The 21,002-nt window shown below is 37.3% G+C and overlaps 3 protein-coding genes across 3 annotated transcripts; 1 reads left to right on the plus strand and 2 right to left on the minus strand.

Annotated features, from left to right (window-relative positions):
- Positions 1–1,116: 1,116 nt before the first annotated feature.
- LOC109008728 (myb-related protein 330-like) lies at positions 1,117–2,729 on the minus strand. Its single transcript, XM_035686306.1, has 3 exons — positions 2,538–2,729; positions 2,266–2,395; positions 1,117–2,153 (listed from the first exon to the last, which is right to left on the minus strand). The coding sequence occupies exons 1-3, from the start codon at positions 2,668–2,670 to the stop codon at positions 1,310–1,312; spliced, it is 1,107 nt and encodes a 368-aa protein (XP_035542199.1). The 5' UTR covers positions 2,671–2,729; the 3' UTR covers positions 1,117–1,309.
- A 4,863-nt stretch (positions 2,730–7,592) lies between these two features.
- Positions 7,593–9,907, minus strand: LOC109008303. The gene is made up of 2 exons (XM_018988348.1): positions 8,674–9,907; positions 7,593–7,612 (listed from the first exon to the last, which is right to left on the minus strand). Exons 1-2 carry the CDS (start codon positions 9,905–9,907, stop codon positions 7,593–7,595), a joined length of 1,254 nt encoding a protein of 417 aa, XP_018843893.1.
- Positions 9,908–17,282: 7,375 nt separating this feature from the next.
- LOC109008324 (uncharacterized mitochondrial protein AtMg00810-like) lies at positions 17,283–18,068 on the plus strand. The gene has a single exon (XM_018988383.1). The coding sequence runs from the start codon at positions 17,283–17,285 to the stop codon at positions 18,066–18,068; it is 786 nt and encodes a 261-aa protein (XP_018843928.1).
- The last annotated feature ends 2,934 nt before the right edge of the window (positions 18,069–21,002 follow it).

The raw sequence follows: 21,002 nt of genomic DNA on the forward strand, positions 1-21,002 counted from the left end.
TTAAAAAACACTAACAACCCATCTATAATTTGTCTACTACTTCTTTATAAAATATAATTTTTTTAAATTTTAGATACATCAAATTAAAATAAAAAGGCAAAATCAAATTTTTAAAAAATATTATTTTATTTAATAATAATTTAACAGTAATAAATTAGTTGGTTGTTTATCATTTCTCAACTTACAATGCTCTGAAGTTGTGAACAAAAGTTTATGAACCGTGCTACAGCCCCCGCTCCCTCTCCCGCTCTCAGTCCCGCTCAGTGTAAAATATAGTGTTTTTTTATTTTATTTTTTTATACATATATTTTTTTAACACTATAAAATATTTTTTAAAAAAATAAAAAAATTATAATATTATTAAAAAATACTTACTTAATCATTAAGTAAAAAAAAATATATTAAAAAAATAAAAAAAAATGTAGCGGGACCGGGAGTGATGATAGTAGCATTATTCAAAGATAAAACTGTTGGAGGAAATCGAAATCAGGAGTTATTGAATGCGTGAGTGCACTTTTTTTAATTGTCACTTGCTGTCAGCTCAATCAGTCGATTATCGGTCTAAGCGGTCGGGTTTCGTACCATTATCACCAGCACGCGCGAGTACTACGTGCTAGTAGAAGAGATATCTGAAGATTATTCCCACAAACCAGAAAACGCAGGGAATTAATTACTATCATTTTTACGTATATACTATATACGGGTATGAGAATTGTTATATATATATATAGATAGATTATATAAAAATAAAAGTAACGTTAGAGAGAAGTCATTATAGTAATGTATATTTTGTATTCACTGCGTGACTATTTCTAATTGATTATTTCTAATACTCACTTGGAAAGATGTGTTGTCTACATGATGCCATATCATGTGTACAAAATAAATGCTTTCAATAGTGACTTATATCTATATTTATTCTAAAAATAAACTCACAAATTAACGTGACTTTATAACATCCGTTAGATACTTTACAATAAAAATAACTTTATAATTTTACGTATCACATTAAATCACGTCAGTTTGTAGGTTTATTTTTATATAATCGACTAAATTATTTTTCTAGGAGTATTTATTTGAATAACAAGCTGCCGAAAATAAATAACACGATCACCGTATAAAAATCCATTGGAAATCTTACATTATTGTTATGTAACTACACATAGAGCCGGCTGGGCACCAAAACAAAGTCACATAAAATCTTACTGGACACCCAGTAGTACTATTTATTCGTTTCAAGTACATTTGAACTGAATTATTCATTCCAGCTCTGCCTAGACATACTTACTATGAGTACTAGCAAGTCAAATTATTCTTCAAACCATTCCGCACCAGAATTAAGAAGTGATGAGAAAGAGTACTGGAGATTTGGAGCCACATAATTCATTGTTTGAACACATGAGTTGCTTATCTTCCAATCTTGCAGCATATCCCGATGATCAGAGTACTGCATTAGAGGTGGTTGGTCTGCAGAAACTGGCGATAAATCATTACTCATGTTATCGTCACTACAATTGAAATCACAAACACCTGAGAAGTCTGAGTTGAGAAGATCCGATAAGCAAATATCCCCCAAGTTGAAATTCATCACCAAATCCGACGACTGATTATTATTATGATCTCCTGATGATCCTGTAGTAGTAGGAGTAGTAGTAACAAGTGATAATAACTCATCGAATGTACCAGATAACTCCGTGGTCTTGTTTATGGAATGATGTTGACCATCCATCGGCATTAATCCTACCCCGATCACGTTGGTCTCCAAATTTTCTTTACATGATGACTTGTTTGGTTGTGGGGTCGGAAGAAGTTTAGAGCTGCACCTGAATGCTTTGGTCCGGATCACATTGGAGTTCGTGCAGGTTTTCGATATTGGTGATGATGGTAAGGTGCTTGTGTCAATGGAGGACATCAGGTTGATCGTTGGTACTGGATTAAAATTGTTTTCATCGGTATAACCTGAAAGCATAGGAGTCGTTGAAACTGCAGGTGGCGGAAAATTGTTTTCATCTGAATGCCCTGAAAGCTTTGGAGGAATCGAAACGGCAGTACTGATTTGCTGGTTTTGAACTTTTTTTCCCAGGTTGGTGTTCCAGTAGTTTTTTATTTCATTGTCTGTTCGGCCCGGAAGCCTCCCAGCAATTAGAGACCATCTATAAAAACCGCAAAAAGATATATAAGATCATTTAGCTGCCTGATTAACTTAATACATCCATCCATCGTTAAATACATTAGAGTTTTTATTAGCTAGAAGAGATTCAAAACCTGTTTCCCAGAAGTTTGTGGAGCCTAATGATGAGTTCCTCTTCATCCGGTCCCATGTTACCTCTCTTGATATCTGGTCTCAGGTAGTTCAACCATCGAAGCCTGCAGCTCTTCCCACATCTTTTCAGACCTGCTCCAAACGTCCATGCATATTGTAACGTTCATTTAATTCTTACTTAAAAGTAATAAAATATTAAACAAACATGAATAATTAAAGTTGGGAATTGAATCTCTCTTCGTTTAAATATATATAGATCATGATCGATCAGTACCTGCATTTTTGGGAAGGTTTCTCCATTTGCCTTCACCATTGATTCTAATGTACTCTATGAGAATATCATCTTCTTGAGATGTCCAAGCACCTTTGTTTAAGCCCTCCTTAGCACAACAAGGGCTCCTCCCCATTTGGCACTGTTCGTCTCAATCGATGTGATGTTTCCGCCTTGTAATTGAATGTTGGTTATGGTCTAGAGGGAGCGAGCAATGGTGCTTATATAGAAGGTTTTTTGCCGTATAATTAACTAGCTTTTATATTTTTGTGATTAAAATATTATATAAAAAACAATACTGCGTGTGTCTCGTGGTCATGTATGTAGTCCCTTTGTCTTATTCAAAACCAACTTGCCTTAAATAATATTTCTCTCACTTATAATTTACGTGTCTCGTGGTCACGTGGTCCTACTTCATATTCAAACTAAACGGCCTACTTTGCAATTACAAGTAACTTCGATTTATCTCAATTTATTTTATTTTATTATTATAATTTTTTTAAAATTTATAATAAATAATTTAATTTTTTTAAAATTTAAAACAATTTTATTAAATTATCATTTAAAATATAATAAATAATTTAATTTTTATTCTATTATTTATAAATCATTTCAATTCGTTTTAATTTATCTCTTAATTCAAACCACCGTATCTTTTCAGGCAAATCCCAGTCCAGAGTAGGAAAAAAAAAAGAACAATTATTGAAGGGCTGGCTTTTGGAAACATGCTCACTGAGGGACAAGCTTTTTTGGGTGCAAATTAAATAAGTAATAGAGTACTGAAGACAAGACGATGTAACCTGCTTCAATTTAATATTGTCCGCTCCTTCCTTATACAATATAATGCAAGAGATGCATTAATATTCAAGATGGTGAGAATTTATATAATATTATAAATATATATATATATTTTCAAAGTGAGAAGCCAGAAGATGGGATATTCGAGGAGATAGCAGCTTAGGTAGTAGCTATGGCAATAGAGTGTAAAACTTAAATCTCCATATAACTCACCAGCCATCTTTTAATTATTGTGTCTTATCTCCAACTAACATTCTCACTGCAGACGATTGAAAGTTTGTTGTACAACACAAGGCAGGCCAGCAAGGACCCTGTCCCCCTGATCCGGCCTATCTTTCCTTCAAATTAATAAGAAACGTGTCGGAAGATGATCAGCGTGTGATGACAGATCAGGCAGTAATGATCAGCATCCACATCTTTAATTTAAGAGAAATGATACTTGCAGTCGTGAGCGTGTAGTCGCCGTGCAGTCGCTTTGAAAAAAGTGAATAAATAAGGGACCCACCTGAAAAGAAATTAATTTTTTAATAATAGACCCCACTCTTTTTCAAAACGACTGCACGGCATTTACGCATTCCACGACTGTATGTAACATTGCTCTTAATTTAAATCTACCAGGGTGATCATTGAAATCAAACTATCAATATAATAACGCATGCTGCAGCTCTATGGCCCATTCTGAACCCTTTTGGACAATCTGCTAGCTTCTCCATCGTCATTATATAGCTATGATGCTTTTTAAAAGTTTCTGTCATTGGTACATATATCAGCGTTACGCTTGATGATATAGTCCTCACTTAAATTTAGAAACTAATAATAGATAAAAAAAAAAAAAAATGGACAAGACATATTGTAATTAAGCTAGTTGGGATGTCCCGGTCAGCAGCTACGAATCAGCACTACAAGAAAAACGGATATTTATGATTTTTTTAATAATTAAAATGATTATTTATAACGAAACAGACTCATTTTAACTGAAATAATCATTTTATTAGAAATAATTGATCGTAAATAAACAGTTTTCTTGTAATGCTGCAGATTTTTAGTTGCAAACAAAGCCATAACTTAATTTTTTACTACCAAATTAAACCTGGTCCGGATCGGAAGAGCTTAATTATTAATTAGTGAATTTACAATAGGCAAGTGATTAAAAGAAACCGGCCTGTGCACAAGTATACTGGTGATAGCAGATTACAAAACTTGTGTTAAAAGTTTCAAATTAAAGTTAAAAAAGTGAAAATGGTTGTGTTTGAATTTTAATAATATGTCATCTCGTGGCAGCGTGAAAGTATCACTTGTCTATGAGAGTACCGCATGCCTAGCTAACAATTGTTCTATTTTTAAAAATTATTGGATAATCCAGAGTTGCTTATACATAATTAGCACCAAATTTTAAGAACATATATATATATATATATAGCCGCGTTTTGTGCTAAGATGAAAATACCAGTACGCTTACGTTATCTTGTTTAAAAATCTTCCTATTCAGCTTTTTCTTACAATAAGCACTGTATTCTAGCCATCCGCCGTTTCACATTCGGTCTGATCCTATTTGTTTCTGTTCACATTTTGAACTTTTGTTGAGTACAGTACGTTGCTACTAGTTTCCAAAATGTTCCAAAAATGGTAGCTAGCAGCCTAGCCCTACATATATTCCAAAATGGGGTAGCTAGCCATAAAAAACTTCCATAATGGGTAGTGCTAGTTGCCCAGTACAAATTTAACCTTTTTTTTTTTTTAAATATATATATTTTTAACATTTTTAAAAAATAAAAAAAATACATTAATATATTAATAATCACTTCTTTAATTAATAAATAAAACAAAAAAATTAAAAAAAATTACATATATAAGAGGTACTCAAAATGAGAAGATAAAATAAGACTAATATTATTCTTCAAAAATTGAGTGAAGGTTATAATGGGTGTAAACCGGTCGGTCCGGATCGGAGAAACAGACCGGACCGACCAAATGCATAGTCGGTTTCGATCCAGTAAATAAAGAAATTTCGATCTTCGGTCCGGTCCTGGGATGGAGATTTTTTGGACCGGACTGGACAGGACTAACCGAATAAAAAATAAAAATAAATAAAATATTATATATATTATTTATATAATAATTGTACAATTAACAATATAAAATTTTAAATATGTTATTAATACTTGTTAATATTCTATAAATTAATAATATTTTATATATATCTTCATCTAACTTATCACTATTAACAATATAAAATTTTGAATATATTATTAACACTTGTTAATATTCTATGAATTAACTAACATATAATATCAATTAGTTTTTTTTTTTTTTGATGAAGAGCCCAGAATCACCTGTCCACGAGTGATCCCGTCCCGATTATATTAATAAACCCTCACTTATGGAGGAGGAAAACCGTGGTTACATACCAATACCTGGCGTTACAATATAAAAATCCGAAACCAGATATTAAAAGAAAAACCTAGTATATCTAGAGAAAATTACAAAAACAACCTCCTCACCTGCAAAAAAACCATTAGCACAACAAACATATACAATAAAATCTAACCAAACCAACACAACAACCAAATAGAACCAGATTCTTAATTCTGACAGCACCTCAAAGAAGGTAACCCAAGTTTATCCAACCGAAGTAAACCTCGAGGGACCCTAGGCAATTCTCCAGCTATATTCCAATCCATATTAAGACCAGCTGCCCCACTCCGAGCCAACCATTCAGCAACTTTATTACCTTCCCTATAAACATGCCTAACTGTGCAAACCATCGAATCCATAAGAGCAAGAGTATCCTCCCAGAAATCTTCTAAATACCATATGCCACATCTTCGCCTATTCCACTAAGAGATTACCACTTGAGAGTCTAATTCTATTTCCACAAAAATAATCCCTAGATTTTTACAAGTTTTAAGACCCTGCAGCAATGCTAACAATTCAGCTTTATTATTGGAACCAAAACTAATATAAGAATTAAAAGCATGAACCAAGTGACCCTGATCATTTCTAATAATACCACCCACCCCCGAAGGCCCTGGATTTCCTAGACTACTACCATCTGTATTCAATTTAAACCACCCTGGAGCAGGTTTTTGCTAAGTCACAATTTTAATAAACTGCCTCACGGGAGCTTTAGAAGGAATATGCAAAGCATTTAAAATCTGAAGATCATACATAGAACATTTTTTTACGTTTTTCATATCATGGCTACAAGAGCTCATCCAATTTTTGATCATTTGCCAAACCGCACTAACAGATTGAATCCGCCCCTCCATACGGGCAGTGCATCTTCTACGCCAAAGATGCCAACTAATAATCGACGGAAGTAACCCCACAAGAATCCCCACTTGAGAATCAGTTGACGCACGTCTTAACCAAGCCGTCACTGTCTCCATCCAAGTATGACCAAGAGGTAAACCAAAAATATTAGCACAATAACACCATATATTAAATGCAAACTCTCCTCCAAACAAAACATGGTTTTGGTCCTCATACTTACCTTCTTCACAGCAATCACAACGAGAGACAATCGGGACCCCAATCCTTCTAAGACTATCATCAACACTCAAAACTATGTTCCATGCCCTCCACATAAAAACCGAAATTTTAAGAGGCAACAACCTATGCCATATCCATGGATGCCAATCCAAAGTAGAACCTCTAATTCTAATACAATCCCATGCTGATTTAGTAGAAAAATTTCCACTCTCATGTTTAGTCCAGATTAATACGTCCGAACCCTCCTTACAACCGGCCAAAGCTTCAACAATATCGTCAACATTCTCTTGACCAACTAAAGAAATCAAAAGGTCCATATCCCAACTATTATTCAGCATACACTCATTTACTGTAATCTGCGGATTCCCCACCATCTGGACCTCCTCCAATAAAGGACCCCTATCTTTCCATTTATCATACCAGAAAAAAATATTCCCCTCCCTCACTTTCCATCTTGAATTATTAAGCACATCGGGAATACTCTTCATAATCATTTTTCAAAATCTAGAACCTTTTTAGTATCAATGAGAGACCAAGGAGAAGATCCCACATATTTTCCTTTAAAAAAAATTTGCCCATAAGGATTTACCCTCAATTAAATTCCATGCAAGCCGCATATGCAATGCTTTTTGCATGTCCTCTAATTTACGCAATCCTAGGCCCCCTTCCTTTTCTGGCTTACAAATATTTTCCCACGACACCCATTTTTTTTTACTTTTACCATTAACCTCCCCCCAAAAAAATGTACTCACCATACGATTTAGAGCTTTAATAATTGATTGAGGAACCTGCAAAACAGCAAATAAATATAAAGCCATACTAGAAAGCACGTGCCGAAGAAGTATTAGACGGCCACCTGATGAAAGTATCTTCATTTTCCAACCACTAATTTTTTTCCAAACTTTGTTAACCATTTCCTCCAAATGCACATGCTTTAGACGCCCCAATACAATCGGAACCCCTAGATATTTAAAGGGAAAGGAACCTTCTGAGAACCCTGTCAGTCTTTTTAGGGCTCTCTTACGAGCAACATAAATTTTTGAAGAAAAATATATGGCTGTTTTCTCTTTATTAATCATCTGACCCGACCATGCTTCATACTTTTCAAAAACCAACAAAAGTTCCTTAACATATTTTTTTCCCCCATTCAAAAAAATCACAATATCATCTGCGTACATAAGGTGTGAGATCTGAGGAGTACCTCTAGGTTGGGAGAAATTACCAATCTTATGTGATGACACACTCTGCTTCAAAAGACGAGAAAGGACTTCCTGAATAATAATAAAAAGATAAGGCGATAATGGGTCCCCCTGACGTAACCCATGACCATTTTGGAAGAAACCTCTCATCGTTCCATTAAGCAAAACAGAATACCAAATATTCGAAGTGCAAGCACGGATTAAATCACAAAAAGAAGGAGAGAATCCAAAACAGCGAAAAACCTCCAACAAAAAATTCCAATCTACTCGATCGTATGCTTTAGCCATATCAACTTTAATCATAATATTTCCTCCATGAGTGTCCTTATTCAAGGAATGAACCATTTACTGAGTAATACTAATATTCTCAAAAATATTCCTCACAGGTATAAAGGCTCCTTGTTCAAGAGATATTAATTTGGGAAGATAATTTGCCAGACGATTTACTATAATTTTTGAACAAATTTTATAAAAAACCGAACACAGACTTATAGGCCTAAATTTGTCAAAACCAGTAGGCACATCTGTCTTCGGAATTAGCACAATAAAAGAAGCCAAAAAGAACCTCGGAAGCTTTTTGAAAATAAAAAATTCAGAAACGGCTGCGAAGACATCCATCTTAATCACCTCCCAACAAGTTTTAAAAAAACCTGCTCCAAAACCATCTGGCCCAGGAGAACTGTTTATAGGAATCGAAGAAAGAGCCTCCTTTACTTCATCCAATGAAGGGGTACGACAAAGACATGTACAATCCTCAACATCAATAACTGGTGAAATCAAATCTGATAAATCCGAAAGTACTCGTGACTGGTTAGTATTTTTAAGAAAATCCGCAAAATATTCAACAGCTCCATTATGAATTTCTTCTGGCGAGTTAAACTCTACCCCATCCGGAGTTCTCATCCCTTTGATTCTTTTACGTCGTTTATTAGCTAACCATACATGAAAAAATTTTGAATTACGATCACCTTCCATATTCCATTTTATTTTAGCCATTTGAGCTAATCTGATATCTTCCCTACGTCTCCAAGAATTTAATTCATCCGAAGCCAGCACAAGCTCCCTCTCGGCATCAATATCCCACTCTCTTTGCAGACAACCTTCCAGACCCTCAACCTTCGCTTCCAAAGATTCAATATGGGTATTAGTCCTACCAAACACTAGCTTATTCCATTCACGAAGAGACACTTTCACCTTTTTAAGCTTACAAGCAAGAATGACAAGCCCCGTCCCAAGCACCGGCACATCCCACACCTGCTTTATAAAACCAATAAATTCTGGATGCTCAACCCACATTTGCTGAAATCTAAATGGAGGAGGACCATAGGAATAAGTATCCTTAAAAAATTCAACCAACATAGGGAAATGGTCGGAAGTCGTCCTTGATAAGTACGAACAAGACGCCGTAGGGGACAAAGACAATAAATTTGCATCCAATAACACACGATCCAGCTTCGCCCAAGCTCTAGCTAAACCACTCTGGCCATTACACCAAGAAAAATTACTACCTTGAGCACTTAAATCAATTAAACCACCCTCATGGATCCATTGGTTAAAATCATCCATCGCCGCTATTGGCCTAGGACGACCACCCCGTCTTTCCAAATTCGTACGAATAATATTAAAATCGCCAGCAAACAAACAAGGATCATTATTCATACTATTCCACCTCAAATCCTCCCATAGAACCCGCCTATCCATCATATTACACTTTGCATAAATAAAATTACCCAAAAATTGAAATTCACCCTCAACTATCCTTAGAGACAAAAATTGTGAGGTCATCCGCATAATCTGTACATTTAAATCATTCATCCACAAGACCCATATTTTCCCACCAACTTCTTCATTAGAAATTACATTATCAAAATGGAGAGTCCGCATGTATGATTGAGCTTTAACAAAATTCAGGAAAGGCTCCATTAAAATAATCATCTTGCAATTCAACTTTCTTTGCAGTATTTTTAAACGACCTATAGAGGAACCTAGTCCCCTAATATTCCACACCAAAATAGAACCTATCATAGTGACAATTTTTTGGCTCGAGTAATCACTCGATTAGAACTCCTAATTTTATGAAATTTTTTTTCCTATATTTCCTCTTCCCAGTTTCTTCCTCTATGTTCTAATGATACTCCTTATCCTGCGAAAAAACTTCCGCATGAATATCAGGTTCTGGATCCGATAAAGACCCTTCTTCCAAACAAAAAACATCATCAGTATGCTGGGCCTCTTCCGTAATCACTGTTTCTTCCTCTGCCAAATGCTCTGTTTTCGTAACCTGCTCTGTCTCTCGCGTGACTGCCTCCGATTGCAAACTAGCATCCGTTTGCCTCACCTCAGCAAGACTCTCCGTATTTACTGCCTCTCCAAGTTCTGTGTCCATTACTAATTCCTTTATCATCAAAGTAGAAGCAGGGGCCCCTAAAACCAAATTAACATCCACGTATTCTGCATCAACTTGTTCTGCATGATTTCTTGGAAAGGCTAAAACCGAAGACCCAAGAACCAACTTAGATTGATCTTCCACCCCAGGTTCCTCCGTAACTGGTTCTTTAGGCTCTTCCAATACTATTTCTCTAGGCTCTTTCCTATCTGGTTCTTGATCACCATCTGTTGGTTGTTGCCGAACCCACATTTTCTTTTTTGGTTTCTTTTTTCCAGCCCGACATGTACGCACATTGTGCCCCTGAATTTTACAAATGGAACAGAAAGCAGGCAGTGTTACAATCTCCTGCTTTCGGCTAGAACCCAACCCCGGCATGCCAATCCAAAAATGTGAAATAGGCTCAATGGCCGCATCCATCTCCACACAGAGACGCGCACCATCAGTGCGAGTCGCACAACGTGTGGGGTTATCACGCCTAATAAATCTACCGATTGGAGCTGTCAAGATTTTAAGCAATGATTCATGATAAAAATTAGGAGGCAAACCTGGTAAAGCAATCCAAACCGTCACTATTGATGGTTCTTCCTCCTCCTTAAACTCTGGCGTCCAGTGAAAGGCACGATAAGGAATACCGTCCATATCGCATGTCTCCCTTGATAAAGCTTTCATGCAGTCCTCCTCCGAAACCGTACGAACGAAAACATTTCTCGGACGCCTCATGGTTGAAACAACTGGAGTACCTTCCAAGCCCCATCGATTCTGAATGAAGTTTCAGATAGCGTCCAAAGATGGCCGGTTACGGAGAAACTTCAAAACTATTGAAAACCTGAATGGTTTTGCCGAACGGAATATCTCCTCCTTGGAGAACTGAAAGAAAAGTTCTCCATCCTTAGTTTTTGGCGCACGGTGAGACACGGCCAACTCAGGAAGAGGCTGAGGAACCACCGAAACTAAATCTACAAATCCTCTACCAACTTCATCAGCGGCTGCCATGCAGCCTTACGTAAATCTGGGAACAAAACTATGCAGCAAAAGAAAACTCAAGGAGAGTTTTCAAGAAGCCGCATCAATTCTTGAAGCATTTCTTGGAGCCCAGCGTTAAAACTCTTGCTTCAAGACGCCCATCATGATGAAAACCTCCCATATACCATCTTAAGATTCTAGAATAGAAGAAACGAATACTATAAGATTTCTTTTCGTACGTACGTTGCTTTTGACTAAAGGCTATCCAAGAAAGAATTCATGATCTTGGACGACGGGGAATTATGTACATCATTCAGGCCCAAGTGTATGTCTCGGAAATGCCCCCAGAGGAATGCAGAGAGAAAATCGACGAGCAAAGAAAACCAGCGTCAGTTTTCAATTCAATTAGTTAATTATATAGTAATTATATAAATTAATAATATAATTTTCATTTAATTTCTTATCATTGACCATATAATTTTTTATTGAATTTGTTACATAATTTACATTAATAAGTCGCTTAATTTAATTTAGTATTTTAAATAATTTTTTTTATTAATTAATTTAAAAAAAAAATGCCGGACCGAATAGACCGACTGGACCAGACCGGATCGATAACTACCAGTCCGGTCCGGTTCTTATGAGATGTTCGGTTCGGTTCGATCCGGACCGGTTTACACCCTTAATTATATATATATATATATAGAGAGAGAGAGAGAGAGAGAGAGGAGCTCAAGTACGGAGTGTAGAGGTTCGAATGCTTCGTTGCAGCATGCATGATGGCATGGGCAAAGCTATGGATGTAGACATGAGTGATAGCGAGATCACGAGACCTCATAATTTTGACTAATCTCTTACAGGAAGTCGTTGTTGAGCCCAAAACTACATTAATATAAAAAATACATCTCTCTTGTTTAGAAAACTCTCAAGAGTATTTACGTACACACTTTTTATTTTTATTTTTATTTTGACTCCTGTCTCGTACCAAAAAATAAGCCCGACTTCCACTCTTCGTGAAAGAGGAATTAGAGCTGAAATTCTAGAAAAAGCTCGGGATGCTAACAGGATTTATTTATTTATTTATATTTTTTTTCACAAATCTTCTCTATATGATACAGAAAAGAGGCACCCCCAAAAACATATAATAATTCTGTGAGTAATGGACGTGCAATTGAATGAAAAGACAAGTGAGAAAAACTTGACACAGGTTATTCTGTTTTTCTCTAAATAATATAGTCTAATTAAAACATGCCACGTAGACCACACATCCAAATTGTTATGTGATGCGATTCAGAAGAAAAAAAAAAACTATTCGTGCCTCCCCCTCCCCCTCCCCCCTCTCTCTCTCCCTCTCTCCTCGCTATCTGGGTTTGGATTTTGGTGGCCAAATATTTTGAGCACCTCTTTTCTTACTTCCTCTTGCCATTCCGTGTGGATTGCCAAAAGAAAGATAGTCCAAGCAAGCAAACCATAGGTGGTTTTTTGTCCAACAACGTATAATGTTTTGCAGATCTTCTGTGGAATTTCTTCGGTTTGCATTGTCATCATGATGAGCCTTTATAAGAACTCCAAGAAAATAGCCTCCAAAGTTGGCCACCTCCCCGGTCCTAGCCTTCTCTTCTCTTTTCTTAATGATCTCTAATAGATAGTCATGTAATCCATTTCCAAGCTTTTCTTACTCAATTTCATCCACCGTTCTATAGATAAATGAATATTAGAGGACATGGGAACTGAAAAAGCAATAAATCACCAAGAAATATTGTTCATATGGGAGTAGTTGTTGTATGCTTCTATGCTCGCCAGTTTCAGAGATTTGGACAAACCTCAAGCTAGGAATCTCAAGATTCAAGGAACTTAAGAGATAAGTCAGCAGATAATCTACCCCAAAATCCTCAATCTGTGGTAGCAGTTCAGCACCTTGGAAACATAACTGCTATATTTGGAAAGACAATGCCCCACAAGCCATCCTCCTTAATTTACTCTATGCCTCTGTTTAGATAACTTGTATAGAGTTTTGTATTTGTGCATATGTCTTGTTTAATAGCCACTGTCAGTAATTTTAGCTAGATTATTTTATTCTTCCTTCACCTATATAAATTACCCTCTCGGGCTCCTCTGTATTTTAAGAGCTTTTATAGCATATTTGGAATATATTTCAAACTTTCCAAGTTATTTTCTCTCAACAGAATTGTAACTTATTTCTCTCATCCTTCACTTAATTCTAACATGGTATCAGAGAAGGATCTTTGACCTGTTCTTTTACTCATCTTCCTCACTCTAATTTCCTTCTGCTACTATCAACTCTCATTCAGTTTTCATCATGTCTACAGATGAACCTATCGGTAATCCTCTTGCCAGAAATCTCTCACCATTCGAGGACCCCAACAACCCATATTTCCTTCACCATTCTGATGGCATTAATACTGTTGTCATTACTCCACCTCTATCTGGCCCCAACTACTTATCATGGAGCCGATCCTTCACACTTGCACTCTCTGTCAAGAATAAATTGGGCTTCCTTGATGGAAGCATCACCACTCCTGCTTGAACCAGCACCCTTTATGGACCATGGGTTAGATGTAATAATATCATCCTCTCTTGGATCCTTCACTCCATCTCCCAAGAGATAGCATCAAATGTCTGCTTCATAGGTGATTCCAAGAAAGTATGGGACAAACTAAAAGACAGATTTGCACAACCTGACAATGCTCGCATTTATCAACTTCAGCATCAACTTGGGACCATTATGCAAGGAACTCAATCTGTAAATGAGTATTTTACTCAACTGAATGCAGTATGGGAAGAAATACACAACTATCGACCATCACCAAATTGCTGATGTGGTCTATGCACTTGTGATGCCCTCGGTTCTGTTGGAGAAAGGCAGCAAACAGACTATGTCTTTAAGTTCCTTATGGGCTTAAATGAGACGTATGATGGCATTCGAGGCCAAATCCTCATCATGAGTCCCATGCCCTCACTTGACAAGGCCTTTCCGCTAATACTTCAAGAAGAGAGACAAAGGCAGGCTCGGGTTGCCATTCTCCCTGCTGCAGAATCTTGTGCTTTGGCAGCATCCCACAATCAGACCAAGAAGAAAGATAAATCTGACCTCACTTGTTACAATTGTGGAAAAGCTGGACACACTAAGGACAAGTGCTACCGGTTAATTGGATTCCCTCCTGATTTCAAGTTTACAAAGACCAAACAAGGAAACAATCACTCAGCAAATCAAACCACCAGTCACCTTTCTAATGGCAGTGCAACAGAACCTGCTCAACTAGCTTTGAGTCAAGCTCAGATACAACAACTCATGTTTTTGGCCAACTCTCAGACATCACAGCTCAGCATAGAGGACTCGAGCAAAGGAAAAAATGCCTCACAACAGAATTTCTCACAACCTGACCCTACCAATCATGGCTCCCACATGGCAGGTATGATAATCTACCACTCACCCTCATCCAAAACTCCTATCGTTTCCTTTGAACATGATCACCATTTTGCATCCATGACCACCTACATTTCACACAAACCAAAACACATCACATGGATAGTGGACACTGGGGCCACAGACCACATGGTCTGCTCCACCACTCTCCTCTCTTCCATCACCTCCACTTCCCAAGCTTATGTACAGATGCCAAATGGAGAGAAAGCACAAGTCACTCACATAGGCACTGTCCAAATCAATAATGCCTTAACTCTCCATGGAGTATTGTGTATACCATCTTTTACTTTTAATCTTCTCTCAGTCAGCAAATTAACTCAAGACTCTTCTTTGTGTCTTATTTTCTCTCAAAAACAGTGTCTCATTCGGGACATAGCTACATGGACAATGATTGGAGTTGCTAGAGTTCGAGAGGGACTCTATTTCCTTGATTCCAACTCACTAGGAAGCTCTTTTGACAATCAAAGTCCAGCAATAACCAATTCTGATCCCAGTCATTTATCTCGTGTCCAACAAGTTTCAGCAAATCAAGAATTTCATTTATGGCATTTTAGACTAGGGCATGTATCAAATCAGAGGTTAAATTTGATTTCTTCTCATGCCTCAGATGTAAAATGTACTGATTTTAATCAATGTAATATTTGCCACTTTGCAAAACAGAAAAGAAATCCCTTTCCCCGAAGTGTTTCTTCCACTTCTTCTCCTTTTGAGTTAATCCAGTGATATTTGGGGACCATATTCACAAGCCACACCTCAAGGATATCAATATTTCCTCACTATAGTGGATGACTATAGTCGAATGACATGGATTTTTTTGATGAAGTTTAAATCTGAAACTCGAAGCCTCTTGCAATCCTTCATCCAAATGACACAAACTCAATACAATCTCAAAGTCAAAAAAATTAGATCTGATAATGGAGCAGAGTTTTTGATCCAAGATTTTTATAATAAACATGGAATCCTCCATCAAAAGACTTGCATTTATATCAGCAAAATGGAGTAGTTGAAAGGAAGCATCAGCACCTCATTTCCACTACTCGGGCTTTGCTATTCCAGGCCTCTCTCCCAACCAAATTTTGGGGAGATGCTGTTCTAACAACAGTTCATTTGATAAATAGGATCCCCACTCTTGTGCTCAACAATCGGTCACCTTATGAGATCTTCTTTTCAGCTCCTCCTTCATATTCACATTTAAGAGTCTTTGGTTGCTTATGTTTTATCTCCACTCTCAAACATAACAAGACCAAGCTAGATCCAAGAGCTAGGAGATGTATTTTCATAGGATATCCGCCAGGGGTTAAAGGGTACAAGGTTTATGATTTGGACAGTCACAAGTATAGCATCTCAAGAGTCATCATTTTTCATGAAAATATTCTCCATCTTCTCCATCTCTAGACTCCATTCTAACTCCCATCCCTTCGGCTACAAACTTCCAAAATTCTCTTTCCCCATCTTCCTTTCCTTCTTTCAATGATAGAGATTCATTTTCACCCCATTCCCTTGACCCTGCCTCTTCAACCGACCCCTCTTCCCCTCCTTCTGATCCTAGTCCTCCCACCACTCTACCAACCACAACCTTATCCTCACCTTCTCATTTACCACAAAGTTTGCCATCCCTTCCACCCCTGAGAAGACCAGATAGGGTCAGAAATCCACCTAAATACCTCCTTGATTATCACTGCAACTCAGCATCTTCACCATCACCTCATCACTCCACTACTCACCCACTTGAGCATTACCTCTCCTACACTCATTTCTCTCCTTCTCACAAGGCCTATACACTCTCCCTCTCCTCTACCCGAGATCCTACTACCTATGCAGAAGCTGTTCTCTCTGAGCATTGGACCAAAGCCATGGCAGATGAGTTAAATGCCTTGGAGGCCAACAACACTTGGACAGTCACTACTCTTCCAAAAGGAAAGAAAGCAATTGGTTGTCGATATGTCTACAAGACCAAATTGAACTCAGATGGTTCTATAGAAAGGCACAAGGCCCGGTTGGTAGCCAAGGGCTACATTCAAAGAGAGGGATTTGACTTCCATGAAACTTTTAGTCCTGTTGCAAAGCTCACTACTGTTCGTGTCTTCCTTGCTTTGGCAGCAATTCACAATTGGCATTTGAACCAATTGGATGGTCACAATGCATTTCTTCATGGGGATCTAGAAGAGGAAATCTACATGGATTTACCTCCGGGATTTTAGCCTAAAGGGGAGTCACTTACAGATCAAAATTTAGTATGTAGGCTGCACAAATCCCTTTATGGCCTTAAGCAAGCCTCAAGGCAATGGCACTCAAAAGTTTCCACATCTCTCATTGCCATTGGTTTCCAACAATCCAGGTCAGATTATTCTTTGTTTACAAAGATTCATGATGGTCAATTTGTTGCATTGTTAGTGTATGTTGATGACATTCTCATTGGAAGTAATGATCTCAAAACAATTAACTTCATCAAGACATATATGCACAACCAATTTAAGATCAAAGATCTTGGCAATCTAAAGTACTTCCTTGGCTTAGAAATATCAAGATCAGAAAAAGGAATTCATTTGAGTCAAAGGAAGTACACTCTTGAAATTTTAGAGGATGCTGGTATGCTCGGATGCAAGCCTATCAACACACCAATGGAATTGAATCATAAACTTTCTCATTTGGCGGCAGATCCTCTCATTGACATTACAGGTTATAGAAGGTTGGTTGGAAGGCTGATTTATTTGTCCATTACAAGACTGGATATCACATACTCAGTTAACATCTTGAGTCAATTCATGGATTGCCCTTCACAGATCCATCAGCAAGCTGCACATCTAGTCTTGAGATACCTCAAGGGATCCATAGGCCAAGGCCTCCTATATTCTTCCAAGTCTGCACCATTCCTCAGGGCATTTAGTGACTCAAATTGGGCAGCTTGCCCTGAGACACGAAGATCTACTACTGGTTTTTACATCTTCTTAGGAGATTCTTTAATTAGCTGGAAATCAAAGAAGCAAACCACCATATCTAGGTCCTCTGCCGAAACTGAATACCGTGCATTAGCTAACACCAGTTGTGAGATTATATGGCTGAAAAATCTGTTGCAAGATTTTAATACCAGCCATCCGAGACCTGCCCTCCTATATTGTAATAATCAAGCAGCCATACACCTCACCAAAAACTCAATGTTCCTGAAAGAACAAAGCACATTGAGCTGGACTGTCATCTTGTTAGAGAGAAAGTGCTTACTGGAATCATTACACCAGTACACGTGAGTTCAAAATTACAGATTGCAGACATCCTAACAAAGGCTCTACCTACTGCTACATTCCATTGTTTACTGTCCAAGATGAACACACTTAATCTGTGCGTCCACCTTGAAGGGGAGTCTCAAGATTCAAGGAACTTAAGAGATAAGTCAGCAGATAATCTGCCCCAAAATCCTCAATTTGCGGTAGCAGTTCAGCACCTTGGAAACATAACTGCTATATTTGGAAAGACAATGCCCACAAGCCATCCTCCTTAATTTACTCTATGCCTCTGTTTAGATAACTTGTATAGAGTTTTGTATTTGTGCATATGTCTTGTTTAATAGCCACTGTCAGTAATTTTAGCTATATTATTTTATTCTTCCTTCACGTATATAAATTACCCTCTCGGGCTCCTCTGTATTTTAAGAGCTTTTATAGCATATTTTGAATATATTTCAAACTTTCCAAGTTATTTTCTCTCAACATAATTGTAACTTATTTCTCTCATCCTACATTCAATTCTAACAAGGAAACCTTATTTTATAAGCATTTCTGAATGCTAACAACTCCATTTTCATCAATCGCTTGTTGGAATGGTCTGGAGAGCAGCTGCTGCTAACTGTGAGTGTGAAGTGTGAGAAAGAGTGGGAACCGCTGGAAGGGGCACGCTGGTCTGGGTTCGCCGGAAGAGTTGCTCATCCACCGGCCTATGGCTTGCAGCTGGGACTGGTCTGGCGTGCGGCTGGGTGTCTCATGCTTGGCAGGTTCCACTTTCTAGGTTCAGCCGATTTGAAGGGATTTGTTTCTATGATGTGGCCAGGTTCAGGCTGTGTGCATGTGCTTAGTTGATGTGTCCAAATATTATTGGTATCCGATAAACACCATTTATAGGAGACACCGATTCAAAGAGGAGCTCAAGACAATTTAATGAAAAGTGAAAGTTATTGACAAGCTAATTAAACGGCAATGAGCTGAGCAATAAAAAATGACAAGGCGCCACCCAACGGTAATCTTAAAATTAAACTGCTTGAGTCATGAATATAAAGTAGAGGCATTTTATTTTCAAAATAAAGAGGTCTCATGCAATACATTTGATGCAAAAAGGAATTATGGTCGATTTATTTATGGCAACAATTGGGCCATAAATAATTGGGCTACCGCCTATATATAAGTTTGACAGAAAAATTCTTTACTTGCAGTCCGTTATTGGCACTAGGTGGAACATCGCAATCCATTTACTTGCAACGATTTTTTTTATTTATTTATTTATTTTTTTTGCGGCAAAAGATAAGGAATTAAATACTTCCCTCTTTTTTCTTTTCCCCCAACTCGATACTCTGCTATCTATCTAACTTCTCTGTTCGTGTCTCCCTTTCAACGCCAGCTCGCCTTGCTAGTGAGTCTCTCTCTCTCTCTCTCTCTCTCTGATGGTTTGACCCTCTCATCCTCTGTCTCTCTTTCTCTATTTGATTACAAAAACAAATCTGGCCGATTAGTCCTGCTCTCTCACTCGGTCTAAAGATTTTCGCTGCCCCACCATCGCGTCGCCACAATACTACAACATATATCCCTTTTTTCCATGTATGTGTGACGCAACAGCAAGCAGTTGACCATTTTAGTGCGGCGATTTTAAGAATGTCATGATAAGTGATTAATTGTGTCGAATGTGCTGTCGCAGCATTAAGTTTGGACCTATTAACGTTTTTACCGCATTGGGGTGATATATCACGGTGATCTTGGGCCGACACAATAGCTATGCAGTTGGGAAATATGCTTGCAGCAAATTATATCGCCTTTAATGGTAATTTTGTCAATTTTATCGCTCTGTTTTCTTCTCCCCCAACCCGATACCCTACAATTTCCCATAAGCCTGTGTATACATCTCACAAACACGGGGAGCTGGGGGAGAAGAAAACAGAGCGCCATCACCTCGTCGCGGTAGCCACTCTCTCTCTCTCTGCTTTTGCATCACAAGAGCGCTGATCTGGTGGATTGGTTTGGCTCTCTCACTCCAATCGAAGCCAAATTTGAAGGGATAATTAGATGATGCCAACAATTTCCGATTATGAGATCCACCAGATTTTTTCTTTTCAATAAGCTTTGTTGTTTTTGTGCATCTCCATCAGTTAGTGGAAGGGTTAATATTTTGCATGTATTTGAGTATCAATTGTGATAATCAAATTGGGTTAAAGACCGTATGGAATTTCATGGTTAATATATTTCAATGGTAGATGTAAGACCATTTCAATTGAGATAGTCAAAGACCTCACGAAATTTCAAGGACTCGCATCACTTTTCGATCTCTGTCATTTCCCCAATATCTTTCATCTAAAATTGCATCTCTTTCTTTGTAACAGGTTTCACCACCGCCCCAATCTTCTCCACTGCAATATGCATTGGATGTTAGGTTTTATTTCCATGAACTATTATTTGGGCCACGATCCATCCCTATTTCATCATGATTTCTTATTTTAAAAAGCAATAACTGATTGCATGGTGTGTCTGTATGTATGTGTGTGTCTATATATATATATACTAGGTAAAAGCAACGTGCAATGCACGTTTGCTTAGTTTATATTTTAATTTTTTTAAGAATTATTTTTTTATTAATAAGGACATAATTTTTTTATTTAATTAAATAACGATGTAATATTTATTTCGTATAAATTAACATCACAAATAAATGAAGAGCATTAATAGAAACTATATCATAGTCTTGTAAATAAACGTCGTCCATAGTCTTATAAAAGTTATTTGAGATAATTTTGATTCTAAGATGATGATCCAGCATTTCTCTCATCTTCAATTGCCTCGATAGAGAGAACATTAAAATGCTTATGTCTTTTCTCCTTCACTTTATCTGGATCTGCATAAACTTGAATCTTCCAGATTTTTGTTGATAATTTGTCTGCAATGTTTTTAATATATGGTTGATGTTCCTACAAAAAAAAAAAAAAA

This window comes from Juglans regia, chromosome 1, assembly GCF_001411555.2.
Source record: "Juglans regia cultivar Chandler chromosome 1, Walnut 2.0, whole genome shotgun sequence".
NCBI classification, from domain to species: domain Eukaryota; kingdom Viridiplantae; phylum Streptophyta; class Magnoliopsida; order Fagales; family Juglandaceae; genus Juglans; species Juglans regia.